This window comes from Hemitrygon akajei, chromosome 2 (genome assembly GCF_048418815.1).
Source record: "Hemitrygon akajei chromosome 2, sHemAka1.3, whole genome shotgun sequence".
NCBI lineage: Eukaryota > Metazoa > Chordata > Chondrichthyes > Myliobatiformes > Dasyatidae > Hemitrygon > Hemitrygon akajei.
Genome location: NC_133125.1, coordinates 55,000,445 through 55,021,322, shown reverse-complemented (window position 1 = coordinate 55,021,322; position 20,878 = coordinate 55,000,445). Strand labels below are relative to the sequence as shown.

Sequence of the window (20,878 nt, the reverse complement as noted above, 5' to 3'; positions counted from 1 at the left end):
TAAGCCAAACACCGCGTATTATCAAAAATACACCATCCTTACCATGAAGCATAGTGATGGTGTGAATACTTTTTATAGGTACTGTATGTGTAAGATGTACAGTGTGAATAGTAGGGCCTTTGAGAATGTCCATACATCCCTGAAAGTGGTAGCACAGATAGGGTGATGAAGAATGTAAATTGGTTTATTATTGTTGCATAACGAGATATAGAGAAAAACATGTCTAGTGTTCTGTCTATTCTGTTGTTGTTGTACCTTGTACTACTTCAATACACTGTTGTCATTTCATTACAACGTTGTATGGAGGTATAACAAGGCATACCAACAAAAGAATGAAGAATAAAGTCAGTTACAAAATAAAGTGCAGTGCATGTCGACAGTAAGGTGCAAGTCTATAGCACTATAGATAGTGAGGAGAGGTCCATTTTTTCATACAAGATAACAGTCTTATAATAGCGGGTGCCCTTGAGGCTCTCGATACATGCTTTTAGCCTTTTGCATCTTCTGCTTAATGGAAGGGGTTGAAGAGAGAATGTCGGCTAGTTGCCACGATGTCATGAGTTGTTTTCACAACTCTCTACGTTTTCTTGTGATCATGGGCAGGACAGTTGCCATACCAAGCCGATGTATGCATCCAGTTAGAATGGTTTCTATGGAGAGGGGCAAAGGGGACATGCCAAATTTTTTCAGCCTCTTGAGAAATTAGAAGCAATGGTGAGCTTTCCTGGCCATAGCGTCCATGTGGTTGGAACAGGATGGGCTATTGGTGATGTTCACTCTGAATAACTTGAAGTTCTCAGCCCTCTCAACCTCACCACTATTAATATAAACAGTAGCATATGCCCCTACCCCTTTCTGAAGTCAATAATCAGCTCTTTTGTTTTGCTAACATTGAGGAAAAGATTGTTGTCATGATATCATCTCACTAGACACTATCTTCTTCCTGTAGCTCGACTCATTGTTATTTGAGATTCAGCCCACTATAGTAGTATCATCTGTAAACTGCTAGATCAGGGGTTCCCAACCTTTTGTATGCCAGGGACCTCTACCATTAACCGAGGGGTCCAGGAAGGGAACCCCTGTAGTTGGAGAAGACTTTGGCCACGCAGTCATGAATGTAGTTCAGTGAGTAGAGTAGAGGACTGAGGATGCAAATTTCTGGGATACTAGTGTTGAGAAGAATCACAGTGGAGGTGTTACTGACAATCCTTAATGATTGCAGTCTATTGATCAGGAGATCAAAGATCCAGATGTTAAGAGAGGTGTTGAGGCATCAAAACATAAGGGCTACTAGTCTTCACTGGGTGTGCCATAGAATATGAGTCCAGGGATGTTGTAACAGCTTCCTAAATTAATTGGTTAGGCCACACCAGGAGTCTTGTGTGGAGTTCTGGCCTGCTCACTAAAAGGAGGACATGATTCCACTGGAGAGGATTTAGAGGAGATTCACCAGAATGTTGGCTGGATTGGAACAATTTCAGTTATGGGAGAGATTGGATGGATGGTCATTATTTCTCTCTGGAACTGAGGAGATTGAGGGGTGACTTGATAAAGGGATACAAAATTATGAAAAAGGTAGATAGGGTAGAATCTTTCCCCCTTGGTGAGGTTATCTAAAACAAGAGGGATTGAATATTAGGTGATAGGCAAGATGTTTAGATTTGTTGGAATCTGGAACACACTGCCTGAGAAGATGTGAAGGCAAGTACTCTCACAACATCTCAGAGCATCGATTAAGCTCATGAGTTACCAAGCAAAGGAGTCTGTGGATCAAATAGAATTGGTATAGATGTAGTCCAAAGGTCAACATACTGTAGATATGTTTGACCAAATGGCCATTTTCAATGTTGTACAATTTTTAAAGCTGGTAGTTAACATTTTTTGCAGGTTAGAAAACAGGGCTACCAGTCACTCATCACTCATTGAATCAACTACGTTCCAGCTTTTGAGAATTCCCCTGTCCTTGCATTAGGTAATGGTGGGCAACCTCTGCAGAGCAATCTATTCCCATTGAATGTTTTTGGAGCTCAAGAGTACAGAGAAAGTTCTGGCTGAGTGAATCACTGAGAGGAACAGGACTGTGGTTTAATCTGACACTCATTATGGTGGGGATTCGGGAAAATGTTTTCATATTTTAATAGCACAAAAATTTACTGCCAACTATGTATATTAGAAAATTGCAAGTGCTCTGCGATGAATTTCCATCTATTAATTTTAATAAACATCGCCAGTGAACAAGGCTTCCTGATGCTGGCACACAGTTGGGAAATATCTTATAATCAGATAAGTAAATCAAATATAAATATCAGAATTTACAGCTGTTTTCAAAAAAATTGGTCCTACATGCAGTCCAAAAGTGGCCATCTCTCTTAGTTGGTCAGTCTGCAAGGCTAATGGAGCAAGCTGATATAAGCAACAGGAGATTCTGTACGTTTGTCCATCTGGCACTTTCATTTGCCCAGATGCTGCCTGAGCTGTTGAGTTTCCATGTCTGCAATGTGTATTTCATAGCCTAAGCTATCATTGTCATTTGACCTACAGCATGTAAAAATATGAGTGCTGAAACTATAAAGTATCAGAAATAAGAACTAATGCTATCAGTGTAATTTTTACCGAAAGAGGAGAGATTAAAATACACACTTTTTAAAATTTGTTGATTTGACACTACTGTTTAAATAATGAAAATATTGTACAGTATATAAACAAGAGAAAATCTGCAGATGCTGGAAATCTGAGCAACACACAAAATGTTGGAGGAACTCAGCAGGCCAGGCAGCATCTAGAAAAAGAGTACAGTCGTCATTTTGGGCCAAATCCCTTCAACAGGACTGATAATATTGCATATTCTCCTTTTCACATTGAACTTAATCTGGAACTAGACAATATTAATCTTAAGTCTTTAATCTATTACTTCCACATGATGAAGATTTTGTTATTTGGCTACAATTGGTTGCAACAAATAATACTTCAAGATTCTGTACATTGTGAATAGGAAGTTGTCGAGGGTGCAAAAATGTGGAATGAGAGCAAGGCAATGTGAAAGATGTATTCAATAACCAATCTGATGGGCTGTGCCAGCTGGCTTGGATTTGATAGTTTGCTCTTGTAATAGGACTCAGCTGTAACCTTTTACAAAGCAGTCTGCTTCCAGCAAGTGTAACATTTAATTCATTGTAATTTTGTGCTGAACATTGAGAACAGCTGATTTTAGTCATTTTAAAGATATGTTGTCTCTGAAGTTGATCAGCACTTTTCCGTTCAAATGTTTATACAGAGAATGTACTATTTTCAATAGTCATTGTGAAATTGCCCATAATAAAATAAATTTTGTTTTACTCCAGTGTTAAATGTTGATTCATTTCCTCCTTTATTGGTGCCTAGCACAGTAAAATATGCCAGTTTTATATATTGAAAACTAATACACAGGTTTCCCCATCTTGTCCAACCAACAGGCATTCCAAATAATCATCTTCCCCACATTTACCAAATAATGGCTGAGATGTTCTCAGACTAGAGGTAACGTTCATCTTGGCATGGTTGTTAGAAGCATTTTACAAACACCCAGAATTTGGTAAATTAATTTTATAAATGTAGCAAAATACAAAATATTATGGTTGTGCAGCAGTTAGAATGCTGTCTCAAAGCTCCAGGGGCCCATGTTTGATCCTGACCTTCAGTATACACATTCTCAATGTGACTGTGTGAGTATCAGTGGAGATGTGCTGGTCAGTTAATTGGTTGTTGGAAATTACCCCTAGCATAAATAAGTGACAAAATACTCAAAAGGGAGTTGTTTGGCAGATGAGAAGCATTAATATGGAAGGATATGAGGAAATAAGAAGAAGGGAATGGGACTAATGTGCTTGCTCAGCTGGGAGCCAGCATGGATTCAAGAGACCATATAAGCTCCTTCTGTGTGGTATAAGGTAACTAAATTCTTAAAGTGATGCCAGTTTTTGTAATTCCTTTCTTCTGTTCTTTATAGGTTATTATGGCCAGCTGCAAACTTTCTACCCACCCCAATACAGTGAGGCTTCTAGAAATATGCGGCAAGCCAGTCCTCACCACATGGCATCACCACTTGAAGACTGTTTGTTTCCCACAACTATGGGACAAGCTGGATTTGATGCCTTCCACAGAGCATTGTCTGCTCACCCCAGCTTTCCAGGTGAGTTTATTTCCATTTAATTCTAGAATACCTCACATACTTGCAACTCTCGAGCATGCTGAAGAGCAACTGCACATAACAGAAATGTACAAGTTATAATAACTAAACTTTCTACAATGCCGGGGACATGTTGATCAAATTATTCTACAGGACATGCAAGTGTGTTACGCAGAAGCAGATTCATGGATTTGGTAAGTAGAGAGAAGACACTGATTGCTAGTAAGCGCATTAACCATGCAACACATACAAAATGCTGGAGGAACATGGCAGGCCAGTCCGCATCAATGGAAAAGAGTACGGTCAATGTTTCAGCCCGAAACCTTTGGGCAGGACACTTTGGCCTGCTGAGTTTCCTCAACACTTTTTGTGTGTTGCTCGGATTTCCAGCAACTGCAGATTTTCTCTTGTTAATGTGATTGAAGCATGTTAACTATTTTTTTTACAAACAAACAGTGAAAGAATCAAGCAAACATCTAAGTCAAACAAGCAACCCCTTCCCCAAGTTACAAAACAAAGACACTAAACATTCAGAATCAGAATCAGGTTTAGTATCATCAGCATATATTATGTTAATATAACGGCAGTGCTACAATGCAATACATAATAATATTGAAAGAAAATAAGTAAGTCAATGAAAGAAAGTATATATATATATGTATATTACATAGTTAAATTTAAAATAGTGCAAAAATAGACATCATGTTAAAAAAGTGAGGTAGCGTTCATGGGTTCAATGTCCATTTAGAAATTGAATGGCAAAAGGGAAAAAGCTGTTCCTGAATCGCTGAGTGTGTCCCTTCGGGCTTCTGTGCCTCCTTCCTGATGGTAACAATGAGGAGAATACATGGCCTTGGTGATGGGAGTTCTTAATGAAGGATGCTGCCCTATTCGGGAATCCAAGTGCCCTGATGGAACTGGCAGAGTTTACAACTTTCTGCTGATCCTTTACAATGGCCCCAGCATAACAGACAGGAATGCAACCAGTTACAATGCTTTTTGGTAAGGGAGGATGTAATCTCAGTGCTTCAAAATGGCACCCTTGGTAAATCATCCAGTGAGTATATATGGGTAGAACTTGGGAGGGTCACTCCAGTGGGGCTGTATTACAGACACTGCCCCCACCCATAGTCTATAAGAACCTGAGGGTAGATGTATAGAGAAATTAGTCAAAGCTGTAAGAATAACAATGTTGTATTAGTGGAAGATTTTAATTTCACTGGTATTAAATGGGCCACCCAGAGTGTTAAGGTCTTGGACGGGTGGAATTTGTGAAATGTGTCCAGAAATTTTTGTGGAGTCAATATATAGAGGGACTGCTTGGGAGGGTGCACTACTGGGGGTCTGGACAAGAAAAAGAAGGAAGCTTACATTGGGTTTAGGAGGTCAGGGACCAGTTAATCCCTTGATGACTATAAAAAGATTAAGATACACTTAAGATGGAAATCAGGAAAGCAAAGAGAAAGTGGGATGAACCTTGCAGGTAAGATTAAGGGACATCCCAAGAGGTTCTAAGTGGATATTAAAAGTAAAAAGGGTGGCTAGGGAGAGAGGAGGTCCTCTTAGAGAACAGTGGGACTTCCTATGTCTTGTGTCACAGGACATGAGTGGGATAAATACTTCTCTTTCACGTGTTCAACAAGTATTGCACTGCACAGCATGCTTGCTCAAGAGATAAGGAAACAAGTGGCAATGTTTAGGAGAATATTCATAAAGCATCCCCTCCTTGTTGACAATCACCACAGGCATACTTCAATGAAGCATGCTTAGCCCACTGCTCTACTCTCTCTGCACTCATGACTGAGTGACTCAAACACCATCTATAAATTTGCCAGTGACACAACTGTTGTTGGCAGAATTTCAGATGGTGACGAGGAGACGTACGGGAGCGAGATAGGTTGAATAGTGTCACAACAACCTTGCAGTTAACTTCAATAAGACCAAGGAATTAATTGTGGACTTCAGGAAGAAGTTGGGAGAACACACACCAGTGTTCATCGAGGGTCAGCAATAGAAAGGATGAGCAGCTTCAAGTTCCTGGGTGCAAACATCTCTGATGATCTATCTTGGGCCTAGTATATTGATGTAATTACAAAGAGGGCATGCCAGTGGCTATAATCTATCAAAAGCTTAAGGAGATTTGGTATGCCACCAAAGACTCCATGATATATCTGTCAGCGTTCTACAGATGTATCATGGAGAGCATTCTGACTGTTTGCATTGCTGACTGGTATACAGATGCCAATGCACAGGATCTAAAAAAACTACAGAGGATCAGCCTCTTCATGGGCACTAGCCACACCACTATTGAGGAGAACTTTAAAAGGTAATGCCTCAAAAAGGTACTTTCCATCATTAATAACCGTCACCATCCAGGATATCAAACAGGAGGAAATGTGCAGATGCTGGAAATTCAAACAACACACACAAAATGCTGGTGGAACGCATGCTGCCTGGCCTGCTGTGTTCCACCAGCATTTTGTGTGTGTTGTTTGACCATCCAGGATATGTCTTCTTCTCATCAGGGAGGAGGAACAGAAGCCTAAAGAGACACACTCAACATTTTAGAAACAGCTTCTTCCCCTCTGCCATCAGATTTTTGAACGGTCCATGAATCCATTAAGGTGACATCATTATTTTGCTCTCTTTATGCACTACTTACTTTTTGTAAGTTCCTTATTTTAACAGTGTGATTTCTTTGTATTGCACCGTATTGTTGCCGTAAAACAACTATTTTCACAACATATGTGGCCATCAATGAATCGTTGCTGAAGAATGGTTGTAGTTGGGAGCTGAATGTCCAAGGTTACATGTTGTATCGGAGGGCAAGGAAGGTAAGCAGAGGGGGTGGTGTGGCTCTGCTGGTAAAGAATGGCATCAAATCAGTAGAAAGATGTGACATAGGACCGGAAGATGTTGAATCCTTGTGGGCTGAGTTAAGAAACTACAAGGGTAAAAGGACATTGATGGTAGTAATATACAGGCCTCCTAACACCATTTGGGAGGTAGACCACAGATTAAAATAGGAAATAGAAAAGGCAAGTCAAAAGGGCAATGTTATGGTAGTCATGGGAGATTTGAACATGCAGGTCGAATGCGAAAATCAGTCTGGTAATGGATCTCAAGAGAGTGAGTTTGTTGAATGCCTAATAGATGGCTTTTTAGAGCAGTTTGTTGTTGAGCCTACTAGGGGATCAGCTATACAGGATTGGGTGTTATGTAATGAACCAGAGGTAATTAGGGAGCTTAAGGTAAAAGAACCCGTATGAACCAGTGATCATAATATGATTGAGTTCAACTTGAAATTTGATGGAGAGAAAGTAAAGTCTAATGTAGCAGTGTTTCAGTGGAGAAAGGGAAATTACAGTGGTATGAGAGAGGAGTTGGATAAAGAAGTGGAGGGATGGGTTACTAAGTTTGCTGATGACACAAAGGTTGGAAGTGTTGTGGATAGTGTAGAGGGCTGTCAGAGGTTACAGCGGGACATTGATAGGTTGCAAAACTGAGCTGAGAAGTGGCAGATGAAGTTTAACCCAGATAAGTGTGAGGTGGTTCATTATGGTAGGTCAAATATGATGACAGAATATAGTATTAATGGTAAGACTCTTGGCAGTGTGGAGGATCAGAGGGATCCTGGGGTCCAAGTCCATAGGACACTCAAAGCTGCTGCACAGGTTGACTGTGTGGTTAAGAAGGCATACAGTGCATTGGCCTTCATCAATCATGGGATTGAGATTAGGAGCCAAGAGGTAATGTTGCAGCTATAAAGGACCCTGGTCAGACCCTATTTGGAGTACTGTGCTCAGTTTTGGTCACCTCACTATAAGAAGGATGTAGAAACCATAGAAAGGGTGCAGAGAAGATTTACAAGGATGTTGCCTGGATTGGGGAGCATGCCTTATGAGAATAGGTTGAGTGAACTCGGCCTTTCTTCCTTGGAGTGACGGAGGATGACAGGTGACTTTGATAGAGGTGTATAAGATGATGCGAGGCATTGATCATGTGAATAGTCAGAGGCTTTTTCCCAGGGCTGAAATAGCTAGCACAAGAGGACACAGTTTTAGGTGGAAGCAGGTACAGAAATATCAGGGATAAGTTTTTTACGCAGAGAGTGGTGAGTGCGTGGAATGGGCTGCCAGCAACGGTGGTGGAGGCAGATACAATAGGGTCTTTTAAGAGACTCCTGGACAGGTATATGGAGCTCGGAAAAATAGAGGGCTGTGGGTAACCCCTGGTAATTTCTCAGGTAAGGACATGCTTGGCATAGCTTTGTGGGCCGAAGGGCCTGTATTGTGCTGTAGGTTTTTCTATGTCTAAAGTAAATTGGAAAAAGCTGCTGGCAGGGATGTCAGCAGAGCAGCAATGACATTGGTTTCTTGGAAAAAATAGGAAGGTGCAGGTCATGTGTATTCCAAAAAGGAGGAAATACTCAAATGGTAAAATACTACAACCATGGCTGACAAGGGATGTCAAAGCTATTGTAAAAGCAAAAGCAAGGCTTTACAACAAAGCATAAAGTAGTGGGAAGATAAAGGATTGGGAAGCTTTTAGAAGCTTTTAGAGCAACTAAAAAAATCATTAGTAGGATAAAGGTGAAATATGAAAGCAAGCTAGCAAATAATATCAAAGTGGATAGTAAAAGTTTTTTCAAGTATGTTAAAAATAAAGGAGAAATGAGACGGGACATAGGACCACTAGAAAATGAGGCAGGAGAAATAATAACAGGGGACAAGGAGATGTCTGATGAACTAAATGAGTATTTTGCATCAGTCTTCACTGTGGAAGACACTAGCAGTATGCCTAATATTGCAGTGTGTGAAGGATGTGAAATGGGTGCAGTTACTAATACAAGGGAGAAGGTGCTCATAAAGCTAAAAGACCTAAAGACACACAAGTCACCCAAACCAGATGAACTGCACTCTAGGATTCTGAAAGAGGTAGCATTAGAGATTGTGGTGGCATTAGAAATGATCTTTCAAAAAAATCACTGTACTGTGGCACGGTGCCAGAGGATTGGAAAATTGCAAATGTCACTCTTCAAGAAACGAGGAAGGCAACAGAAAGGAAATTATGGACCAATTTGCCTGACCTCAGTGGTTGGGAAGATGTTGGAGTCAATTGTAAAGGATGAGGTGATGGAGTACTTGGTGACACAGGACAAGATAGTACAAAGTCAGCATGGTTTCCTTCAGGGAAAATCTTACCTGACAAACCTGTTGGAATTCTTTGAGGAGATTACAAGTAGGATAGGTAAAGGGGATGCAGTGGATGTTGTATTTTTGAACTTTCAGAAGATCCAAAAATCTGAGATGCAGAGGGACTTGGGAGTCCTTGTGCAGAACACACTGAAGGTTAACTTGCAGGTTGAATCGGTGGTGAGGAAGGCAAATGCCATGTTAGCATTCATTTCAAGTGGTCTAGAATACAAGAGCAAGGATGTGATGCTGACGCTTTATAAGGCACTGGTAAGGCCTCACATTGAGTATTGTGAACAGTTTTGGGCCCCTCATTTTAGAAAAGATATGCTGGTATTGGAGAGGGTCCAGAGGAGGTTCGCAAAGATAATTCCAGGAATGAAAGAGTTATCATACAATGAACGTTTGATTGCTCTGGGTCTATACTCGCTAGAATACAGAAGGATGAGGAGGGATCTCATTGAAACCTTTTGAATGTTGAAAGGTTTAGACAGAGTAGATGTGGAAAGGATGTTTCCCATGGTGGGAGAGTCTAGGACAAGAGGGCACAGCCTCAGGATAGAGGGGTGCCCTTTCGAAACAGAGATGTGGAGAAATTTCTTTAGCCAAAGGGTGGTGAACTTGTGGCATTTGTTGCAACATGCTGCTATGGAGGCCAGGTCATTGGGTGTATTTAAGGTTAGGCCATTCTGTTGTTAAAAAGGGTAGCAAGTAAAAGCCAGTGAACTACAGGACAGTTAGCCTGACATCAATGGTGAGAAAGTTACTAGAGGGAACTCTGAGGGACAAGATCAACCAGAATTTGAATGGACATGGTCTGATCAGGAGGGGTCAGCATTGCATTGTGCATGGGAAGTCATGTCTGACAAATCTTTTAGAGTTGTTTGAAGAGATAACAAAAATAGTAAGGGAGTGTATGACAGAGGATTTTGTCTATTTGGACTTCAGCAAGGCCAAATAGCAGTTTAATCTGGAAAGTTAAGTCCCATGGAGTACAAGGAGAGCTTGTTAGGTGGATTCCAAATTGGCTCAAGAAAGAGGAGGAAACAGAGGGTGGTGGTTAAAGGCTGTTTCTCAAAATGGAGACCAGTGACTACTGGTAATGCTGCAGGGATTGGTATGGGAACACTTGTTACTTATATAAATGACTTGGATGTGAATGCACCAGGTTGATCAGCAAGCTTGCAAATAACATGAAATTGGGAGGTGTTGCTGATACTGAAGAAGTTTGGAGTTAAATTCCAATGTCATCTCTAAGGTGTTTGTACGTCCTCCCTGTGAACATGTAGGTTTCCTCCGGGTGCTCCAGTTTCTTCCCATATTCTGAAGGTTAGAAGGTTAATTGTTTATTGTAAATCATCCTGTGGTTTGGGTAAAGGTTAAAGAGGTGGGTTTCTGGACAACACTGCTCGTTGGACCAGAAGGGCCTGTTCTGTCCCGTATCTCTAAATAAATAAATATAAGAAGTTTATTGTAGATTAAAAGGAGATCTTGATCAGCTATGGAATTGAGCTGTGGAATAGCAAATGTATTTCAATATAATTAAGTGTAAGTTGATGCATTTTGGAAAGCCAAACCAGAGTAGGATTTATACTATGAATGGCATTAGGCACTAAGGCACTAAGGTGTATATTGCAACAGAGGAAAGTACAGGTGCATAGTTCATTGAAAGCAGCATCATATGTAGACAGGGTGGTGGAAAAGGAGCATAGCACACTGGCTGCCATCAGCATTGGAGTTGGCACATTAAGACGGGTGTGGCGCGTGGCCAAGTGGTTAAGGCGTTGGACTAGCAATCTGAAGGTCGTGAGTTCGAGCCCCAGCTGAGGCAGCGTGTTGTGTCGTTGAGCAAGGCACTTAACCACATGCTGCTCCAGTCCACCCAGCTGAAAATGGGTACCGGTATATTGCTGTTAACCTCGCGATAAACTGGCATCCTATCCGGCGGGGGGCCGGGGGGGGGGGGGGGTGTCTCGTACTCTCAGTCGCTTCGTCCCACGAAAACTGGCATAAGCACTGGCCTGATGAGCCTATAAGGCTCGGGACAGACCTTAACATTAAGATGCAGTTCATTTGGAGTACTGTGTACAGTTCTGGTACACAGACATAGTTAAGCTGGAAAGAGTGCAGAAAAAAAATAAGGATTTTAGTAAGGTTAGAGGCCCTGATTTATAGAGAGAAGTTGGCCAGGCTAAGACCTTAATCCTTGGAATGTAGAAGAATGAGGGATGATCTTACAGAATTGTTTAAAGTTATGAGAGGTATAGATAAAGTGTAACAGTATTTTCCTAGAATAGGGGAGTCCAACACAAGGGTGCAGAGATTTATGGTGAGAGGGGAAAGATTTAGAAGGGACCCAGAGGCAACTTTTTCATGTAGGGGGTACTAAGTAGATGGAATGAGCTGCCAGAGGAATTGGGCGAGCTTGGTTCAATAGCATAATTTAAGCAGCACTTGGATAGGTACATGGAGGGGGGGGACAGATGGATTTAGGCAAACCACAGGAAATCGGACTATCTAAGTGGACAGCCTGGTCAACGTTAGCCAAAGAGGCAGCATCTGTACAGTATTGCTGTATAATTCTCTAACAGCAGGAAAAAGTCCTGCACCTAAAGATATTTTCAATTACTTGTAAAACTCAGTTGGAAGAGAGTAGTTTGGGGCAGCTGGGCTACACTGCAATACTTGAGATTTTTTTGTGCTGTATTGAAGTTAGGACTTTTTTCATTAACTGAAACAGTTCATGCAGAAGGACAATGGCCAAAAGGATTTTGCTTGGAGGCTTCTAGAAACAATGTTCCTAACTCCTTCTGCCCAAGGAACAATGTATCCAGAGGTTGGTATTCAAAGACAGTGATAACAGGGTTCTGCCAACTTCTACAGGAAGAGCTCCAGTTACACAGCTGTGTCTGTTTTTCCCTCCCTGTAGAAATGAAGGCCACTATCACCCTGAACTTGTTTATCTCTAGGTCATTTGAAGAGACAGCTGATACATATCACACCTCACAGTTTGGAGACTGCCACTGCATGAGAGTTCCTCTGCTCAAGGACTGAAGAATTTATTTCCTCTTCCTTGAGCAGAGCGCATTGGGAAACACTGGCATTTGAATTTGCCCAGACTGTGGACTTCCCAAAGGCTGTGGAAGTGATAGAACATAGGCTTGTGATGCTATTGACTATCAAAAAGGCAGTCATTCTCTGAATATACAAATGAAACAGTAACACTAGCAAAATAGTATAATGGTCAACTCCATGCATCCGGGAAGCTCACATACTCAGTCATCTGGAAGCAATCACTTGCTCAACACATTCCAACTCTAGTGTCAGACAAATAGCTCGCTTAACTCTGCAGGTACTGGAGAATCAAACTACACTCACAAAGACAACTATGTGGAGAGTGCATCAGGATCCTTAAGATGAGATTCCTCTGGCTGAACCTGTTAGCAGGCATTCTGCATGAAACTCCAGAGACCGTCTTGGTCCACTTGTCTGTCACAGTCTTGCTGCTGGGGAACTACACACAGCCTCTGCCTGTGACACAGCGGCAGCAGCAAGAGGAGGAGGAAGTGGAAGAAGAGACAGTAAAGTGGAAGGAACTTCACTTCATGTAGCATCAGGTTGCACCCTATGAGGTGCAGGTAGGAATTCTACTCCACTTGATGAAGGTTCAATAAGAATACAAAAAGCCCTCCTACCATTGGACATAGTATGATAAGTAGCAAGCTATTAGCATGTTACTGCTTAGAGAGTCTCTCAATCTAGCACAATTTTGTATTGAAATGGTACAATATTCCATATCAGCAATATCCTGGAGTCACTATTGCCTGGAAACTAACCAGGACTAGCCATTTAGGTTCAATAACTGCAGGAACAGATCAGTCATCACATAAGTGCTGCAACAGAGTTTCTATTATACACAAAGTTCAAGACAAGCTTGTGAAAGAAAATTCTATCCAACTCCAAAGAGAAGCTTTAACTTATTCCAGACAAAGCAACCAATTACTTGCCCCTCCTGCGAAGCACCCTAAGCTTTTCCTGAAGTCCAAGAATCAGACAACCCCTGCACAGTGTAACCATGTGCCGGTGTAAAAGCAATTAATTCAAACTTCCTGCCAATCACAAGAAGATGTCTTGGCCTGTACCTCTATTAAAGGTGAGGTAGTTATTGTTTGGTTATTATAACAGGCAAGGCACCCTCCAAGTCACACAAAAATATATTTTCCCTTTCATACATGCTTGCCCATTGACAACATTAGAGTTGTTGGAGTTCATGAGTACTGGGGTGTATCAAGCTGCAGAGGCCAAGCTATTGACTATATTTAAAACAGAGATTGATAGGTTCTCAGTTAATAACGGTGTCAAAGGTTACAGGAAGAAGGCAGGAGGATGGGGTTGAGAGAGAATAATAAATCGGCCATAATCAAATGGCTTAATTTTGCTCATATGTCTCATGGTCTAGAAAAGCAGCTCTTTACAGTTCTCAGTTTACCACTTTACAGTTTACCACTTTACAGTTCACCACTTCACAGTTTACAGTGTTGATAATAATAAACAAAGATTAATAAAAGCCTATCAGCTGTGAGTGAGAATGAATAAAGAACTCTGATCATCATGTTAGCACTCTTTCCTTCTCTCTGATATTTACCACCTCAATGACACCCTTCACTACAAATCATTTAAATCATAACACAACAATCAACATGCCAAACATATATACATAGCCAATCAAGACCTAAACCATATAAATATTGGCTAATCCCACATCTCCTTATTTTCTACCCTACCAATTTAACACCATCTCAGAAGCTGTAGCTGACAATGTAAATGGGCAGTTACTTGCACTCAAGGAAGTCACAGATGAAATATACACACATTGTGAGCTTTCATTGGCAGTTGTTAGATCACACTTCCTCAGCATGAGCTGCAGTAATCTGGACTGACAGGCTGAGACATGCTGGCATAGGGCTGGTCACGACCACCATCTTGGAAACAACAGGTTCCAACTTCCACAGAGAGCCAGGAACAAAATTACAGCTGAATACCTACCTCCATAGCACAGTACATTTGCAAATTTGGACATCAATTCTAGCATATCTCACAATCCATATTTTACTTAAATTTGTAATAGTTCCTTTTTGTGAATTTTGCATTTGTGGTGGAAATTTAAGAGAATAGTTAAACCTCATACATGTAAGATAAAAAGTGTCCTTTGCAACTCAGGGTTGTGCCATCGTAGGAGTAGATCTTATTATATTGGCGTGCATAAATACCAGTATTTAAGCAGTATCACTGAACCCAAACTTATGGCTAAAGCAATGGCCCAATGCAAAATATTGGCATGGCAATGAATCACAATGTGCTGAACCATTTCCAGTTCACTCATAGAATTCTAGTGTATTTAGCTAATTCATATTTCTATGCAATTCCAGGCAAAACATAAAAACATAGAACATAGAAAACCTACAGCTCAGTACAGGCCCTTCAGCCCACAAAGCTGTGCCGAACATGTCCTTACCTTAGAAGTTACCTGGGGTTACCCATATTTTTCTGAGCTCCATGTACCTGTCCAGGAGTCTCTTAAAAGACCCTATCGTATCCATCTCCACCACCATCACCGGCAGCCCATTCCATGCACTCACTGCTCTCTGCGTAAAAAAACAGACATCCCTGACATCTCCTCTGTACTTAGATATATAAAACATAAATATGAAACACTGAATTACCATTCAACTCCTACTTTATGCTAATCACCTATAGAGCTGCAAAAGTCTAAATATAAAGACAGAATACTTTGGTGATCCAGTCTGTTCTGTAAGAAATAGAATTAATTAATTAATTAATTTGTAGATTGGTACAGGTACAGTTTGTTGTAGAATTAAATGGAACAGGGAACAAAAGTTTGACAAGCATTTTATTTATGAACTAGATAAAAATCTGATGAAGCAGAATCTTGAATCAAGGAGATCATTACTTGGCAAACTAGTAATGCATTTGTCAGAATTCAATTGTACCAGAACAAAATTTGATTTTGAACGTTGGCCAATAATACTTCAATTATTACATCCAGTCTTATTCATAAACCAAAGCTAATACATACTTGTTTTTATTAAACAATGGTAATTATGCAGTGCTTCAGTCACAAAGGTTATAAATAGGCTATTTTCATATTATAAATTTAAAGGCTAAGCTTAAAACAGATATGGTAAATCTTGCAAATCACCCTAAAAGAGAGAAACCAGAACAACATATTTTAAGTTTATCTATTTGGTTGAAGACTGGCCATATTTAGATGTCATGATCTGTCTCAGAAACTCGATATGAATGAGCATTTGGAATGTGCAAAATCTGCAGCAGGACCTTAAAAGTTTACAATAGTGAAATCCTGGCCATTGGTATGTCTTAAAGGTAAAAATAGTTGTCTTGGATTAATCATTTTAGTATCTTGTTGAAAACTTTTAAAAAAGCAATTAGCCCTCGCCTTTCTAGAATGCCTTAAAGTGAATTATGAACGTGGAGTCATAAAGGATATGTGCTTATAAACTGAGGTGCACCAACCTTAGTGCACTATTTAGACTGTGGTCCTCTCACAGCAAACCTCATTATGCCCAAGCAGAAATTGCTATGGAACATTAGTGAAAGGTTTTCCTTCTTGAGCTCCATAGAATGACCATGTGAGGATGGTCAAGTACTTAGAAATTTAAACTAGTGTTTCTGAGATCTTACAAAATTTTGCATCAATTACAGTAATATTTTCTTTTGTGAGTTATATTTTGCATTACTAGTTTGGCTGAAAATTGTGACAGTGAATCTTTGATTTACTTGAGAGATGAAAACAACTTGTATTCTTGTATTGCATTTATTTTAGTTATCTCATGCTGCATCTGAAACCCTTTAAAACATAGAAAATCATGACAAAACATATTATCTGGGACAGATTATTAAATTAATTAAATTGCATTTGTTTGTATGGAAAAGTAGTGACTTCACAGATATGTAAAATGATAGAATATTGGAAAAAGTTAATAAATAAATTTCTTCTTCACTGCTATTGAAAGATATTACTAATGATCAATACTTTGAAGAATATTGATGCATGCCTGATGGAATGTTCCTGCCAGGAATTTCTCATCTGGTGAATTTTTTGATGACTGCAGTGGTGGAAGCAGTTACAGTAGGGTCTTTTAAAAGCCTCTTAGATAGGTACATGGAGCTTAGAAAAATAGAGGGCTATACACTAGGGAAATCCTAGGCAGTTTCTAGAGTAGGTTACATTGGGGGCCAAAGGGCCTGTAATGTGCTGCATAATTTCTATGTTCTATATTCTATGTTTGTCAGATGAAGATTACAGGTATTTTTTAAAAAATATTTAGAGATTGAGCACAATAATGAGCCCTTCCAGCCCAAAGAGCCTACACTGCCCCCATTACACCCATGTGACCATCTTTAGAATGTGAGAGGAAACCTGTGCTCCTGTATCAGAGAGAACATACAAACCCCTTGCAAACAATGGTGGGATTGAACCCGGGTTGCTGTCACTGTAATAGTGTTAAGCTGACTGCTATGCGAACTGTGCAGCCCCATGTAGAAGTAACCATATTGTTTCTAGAACATCCTCTATGCCATTCTCTATTAATGAAACTGCTAGCAACTAGTTACTGTGTAACATGACAGAGATACCAGAACATGTTCTCCATTTCTGAAAGGTATATGGATTTCAATCCCTCTGCCAATGAAGTCCAACATTTCATATGCTTTCATGATAACCTGTTGCACCTGCAAACCAACCGTTTACACTCCCAAGCCCCTCTGCACATCAGCATGCAGCAATCTTTTCCCATTTAAATAATAATCTGATCTTCTATTTGTCCTTCCAGAGTGCATAATCTCACATACACCAGTGTTGTACTCCATCTGCCAGACCTTTGCCCATCTATATCTCTCTATCTCTGCACTCTCAGAATAATAGCAGATGTACAGATAGTTTTCAAGCTGTAACAAAATTTCTAACAACCATACACATTAAAATAGCTTAACATCAATTGCCTTTGCATTACTTGACACATCTGCCAAATTCATTCACTCTCTTACACTCCTTCAGCCATATTCTATAAACTTTCTTGGATCTTTCCCTGTTCTTCACTTTGGAATCATTTCTGGAAGCACAAAATGGATTCTGTAACACTACTTTGTGGAAAGATAGTAAGTGCCTTCTAACAAGCTGCTGTCTAGCATTATTTCAGAATGTCTCAAAGGGTCACTAAAGTCCCTTTGACATATATTCACTGCCGAAAAAGTAAGTGTATGTGCCAATGCCACACAGGTAACAATGAAATAAATGGCCCGGTAATTTATTTTTGTAAATTAATTCGAGGATTTCCTCTGCTCCTCTATTGTCCAAGAAATAAATGTCCACTTTGCCAGTGATGCCAAAATTCTCTTAAATGAATTAAAATATAAGAGTAAATGAACTTTTATATTAAGCGGAGAGGGTAATTGAGATCTTAGACTTGGTGCATGGATCATACTTCCAATATTGCAGAAATTCCCCTTCCTCAGGACTACACTGGAGAGTCAGCCTCAATTTTAAGTGTGCTCCTGAGGCAGGATTTACTGTAAATCTAAAACCTTCTGATTCTAGGACTCTATTACTGAGTTTCTAGCAAGGCTATAGACAAGTGTCTGGCATAGGTACAATGTGTTTCAGTTGTCATGTTTATGATTCATGTCTGGAATTTAAATGCAACCTTCCTGACATTTAATAATCCACATATTCCTGGGTGAATCATGGACATTGGCACTATGTGATTCAATATGTTGTAGTTCCACAAATTAATCTCTTAAGAAGAATTATGTTCCTTGCATAGTATCTTCATACTTTTGAGGGGCAAAGATAGCCATTGAGTTCCTTTACCCATTGCAATCGTTCTCTATAAATTATTCTCCTCATTTAACATTGGCCCATATAAATACCATTGAGAGTGTAATGAAACAAGTTAATGACTCTGTGCCAAAGGATACATTAGAGCAAATTACAGAGAGGCTAATCATACTGAAGAGTTTGAAGAGGCTGTTTAGGGAAGAGAGATATGGAGAGACAGAAGCAACAATGAAATAGATGATTAGGTAATTTCTTTTTGTAAGTTAATTTGGGCAATAAATTTTGGCAAGTGAATTGGCTCTGCTCTTCTTGAAGAAGCTCCTTAGGGAAAAGGATTATGAAGTCACAGAAGTAACAATGAAATAAATTCATGCTGAAAACGATGTGCTGAAGTTTGTTTAGTGTCATTCCCATAAGCATTGATTGTTGCCTTTATGGCTTTGAGTTACACTGTTGCAATGGGCCACAGAAATCAAACAAGCCACTAAGGTTGTGGGTGCCCTACCCTCTGGAGAATGAATCAGCTGCTTTCTCTCACCACATCAACAATACAACACTACAACACACAGCACTTTGACAATGTCCTCACTGGTGCTCTTCAGCCCAGACTGCTACCACTCACGATGAGATAGTGTAATAATCTGAAGTCAGGCCATCGAAGCCCAAAACTACTCATGACTTTCCTTAACCGCCCAATGTAACTTTCTTTCAAGCTCTGTATATTTAAAATACGGATTAACACCAATAATACACGTGAAACAGCAAAACATTCTAGCTTAACACCTATATTTAGGATTATTGAATATCACAAGATCCAACTTTATGCTTTTCTGAATGATAGGACAACATGTCAGATATCTGATTTTAATAACAATAGAAATGTTATCATCCACATTCAAAAAGGTGAAAGTAACAAAAGTAGTTGAAACCAATGATAAATGAAATCACTAGAAGCCCCTACTACGTACACAACTCCTCTCTTTCTATGTATTTCTGTGTTAAATGTCATTTACCTGCCTGTCTATGAACCTTCAGTTTGTTTTATTCTTGAAGAACTTTACTTTTCTAAATCTCAGCTAATTGCCAAAAAATATTGTTAATTCATAAATCCCACTTATATTTAGAAAATGGATTCCTATGTGAATCAATTGCAAGGTCTGCGTGTATATGATGGGCACCTCTGAAGCTTGCTGCCAAAAGACCTTAGCAACTTTTGCAGTGTGGGCAGCAAAGTAGCTCGAGGGTGTGCAGGTGGCTTTTTAAAGTTGTTATTTTTTTCTCTGTGCCGAATCGCAGATGGAAAATAATCAGGCCAAAACAAAAGAGAACTTTTGTTCTATGCTTGTCACAGATGCCATAAACCCTTCTATTTACTCAGCAAAGCTGTGGAAAACCTGAGTTGTTCTGATCGACCCCAAGCATGTAACATCTGGATCTGGGGATCACACAATTCTAAAAACAGATTTTTGATTTAGCTATCAGCTGGGAAGAAATCTAACTTAAATGGACCCAGACAGAGAGGAAAAAGTGAGAGAAAGGGTGAGGAAGAGGAAGATGGGGGGAGAGAGAGGGTGAGAGAGAGAAGAGAGAGTGAGAGAGCGAGGAGAGAGATGGAGAAGGGGAGAGAGAAAAAAAGGAGAGAGCGAGGAAGAGGGAGAATGGGGAAGAGGGAGAATGGGAGAGAGCGAGAGGGGAGAAAGAGGAAAAAGAGAGGGAGAAGGGAGGGGGAGAGAGAAATAGAGAGGAGAAATACAACATAAACTACAGAATGAACAAAATCTATGTAATTACGTTAAATTAGAACGGACTAGGTTTAATTCAGCATCTCTATATCATTTCAGTTTTCTATTTTTAAATTCTGCCATAAATGTTTGTACTCATTAGTGTATGTGCAACAAACTGTCATCATCTGGATCCAGTGCTGCAGCTGAATATCAATTGCTCAAGATAACGCAGCCTTCTAGTCTAATCCCTGTTAGTTCTGATTGTGGTTCTTGTAAAAAAATGTGTATATGTTGGTTTTATGTTTTTCTTGTAAATGCTGCTTATATGATACTATTTGCTTGTGATGCTGCTGAAAATAAACTTTTAATTGCACGTGTGTATACATGTACTTGTGCATATGACAATAAGCAATAAACTCAACTTTTTTGGATGACCAGCCATCTGAGTCTCAATGGTAGTGCTTCAGTGTCAATGCGCTGAAACTTCCCAAAATGATGAAGCATTTTGTGGCCTCTCCTTATGCTAATGAAAGCTGAAATCCTTTCCTTCAGAAGTTGTACTCTGGTAATATCATCAACAGCACTCCATGCTGAAGTGGATGCTCTCTAGGTTTTCAGTAAATACCTTTGCCAAAATAGACTTTGATCCTTGACATTTCATGCAAACATGTGGGCAAGGCAGACATTGCTCTGAGCCTGTTCAACATCTTTCCAAGGACTTTTCATCCTATCTCTCATCTGAGTCTTGTAGAGCAAAAGTGTCCCACCTCACCCTCTAGGATACTGTTAAGCTAAAAACCATGTGCATTTGGCTGAGCTGCTGGCCACTGCAGTCTGGAAACTCAGTTCATACAAAACTTACTCCTAAACTACCCTCGACAGTATTTACAGCAACAGAATCTGGGCAGGTGGATGA

At 40.0% G+C, this 20,878-nt stretch overlaps 1 protein-coding gene across 2 annotated transcripts in view; it reads left to right on the top strand.

The window, feature by feature from the left end:
* glis3 (GLIS family zinc finger 3) overlaps positions 1–20,878 on the top strand; it is a 490,617-nt gene that overhangs the window by 457,098 nt on the left and 12,641 nt on the right. For both annotated transcript variants that reach the window (XM_073072436.1, XM_073072441.1), the window contains exon 10: positions 3,986–4,168. In XM_073072436.1, coding sequence (XP_072928537.1) covers positions 3,986–4,168 — 183 coding nt within the window. The remainder of the gene's footprint in view (positions 1–3,985; positions 4,169–20,878) is intronic.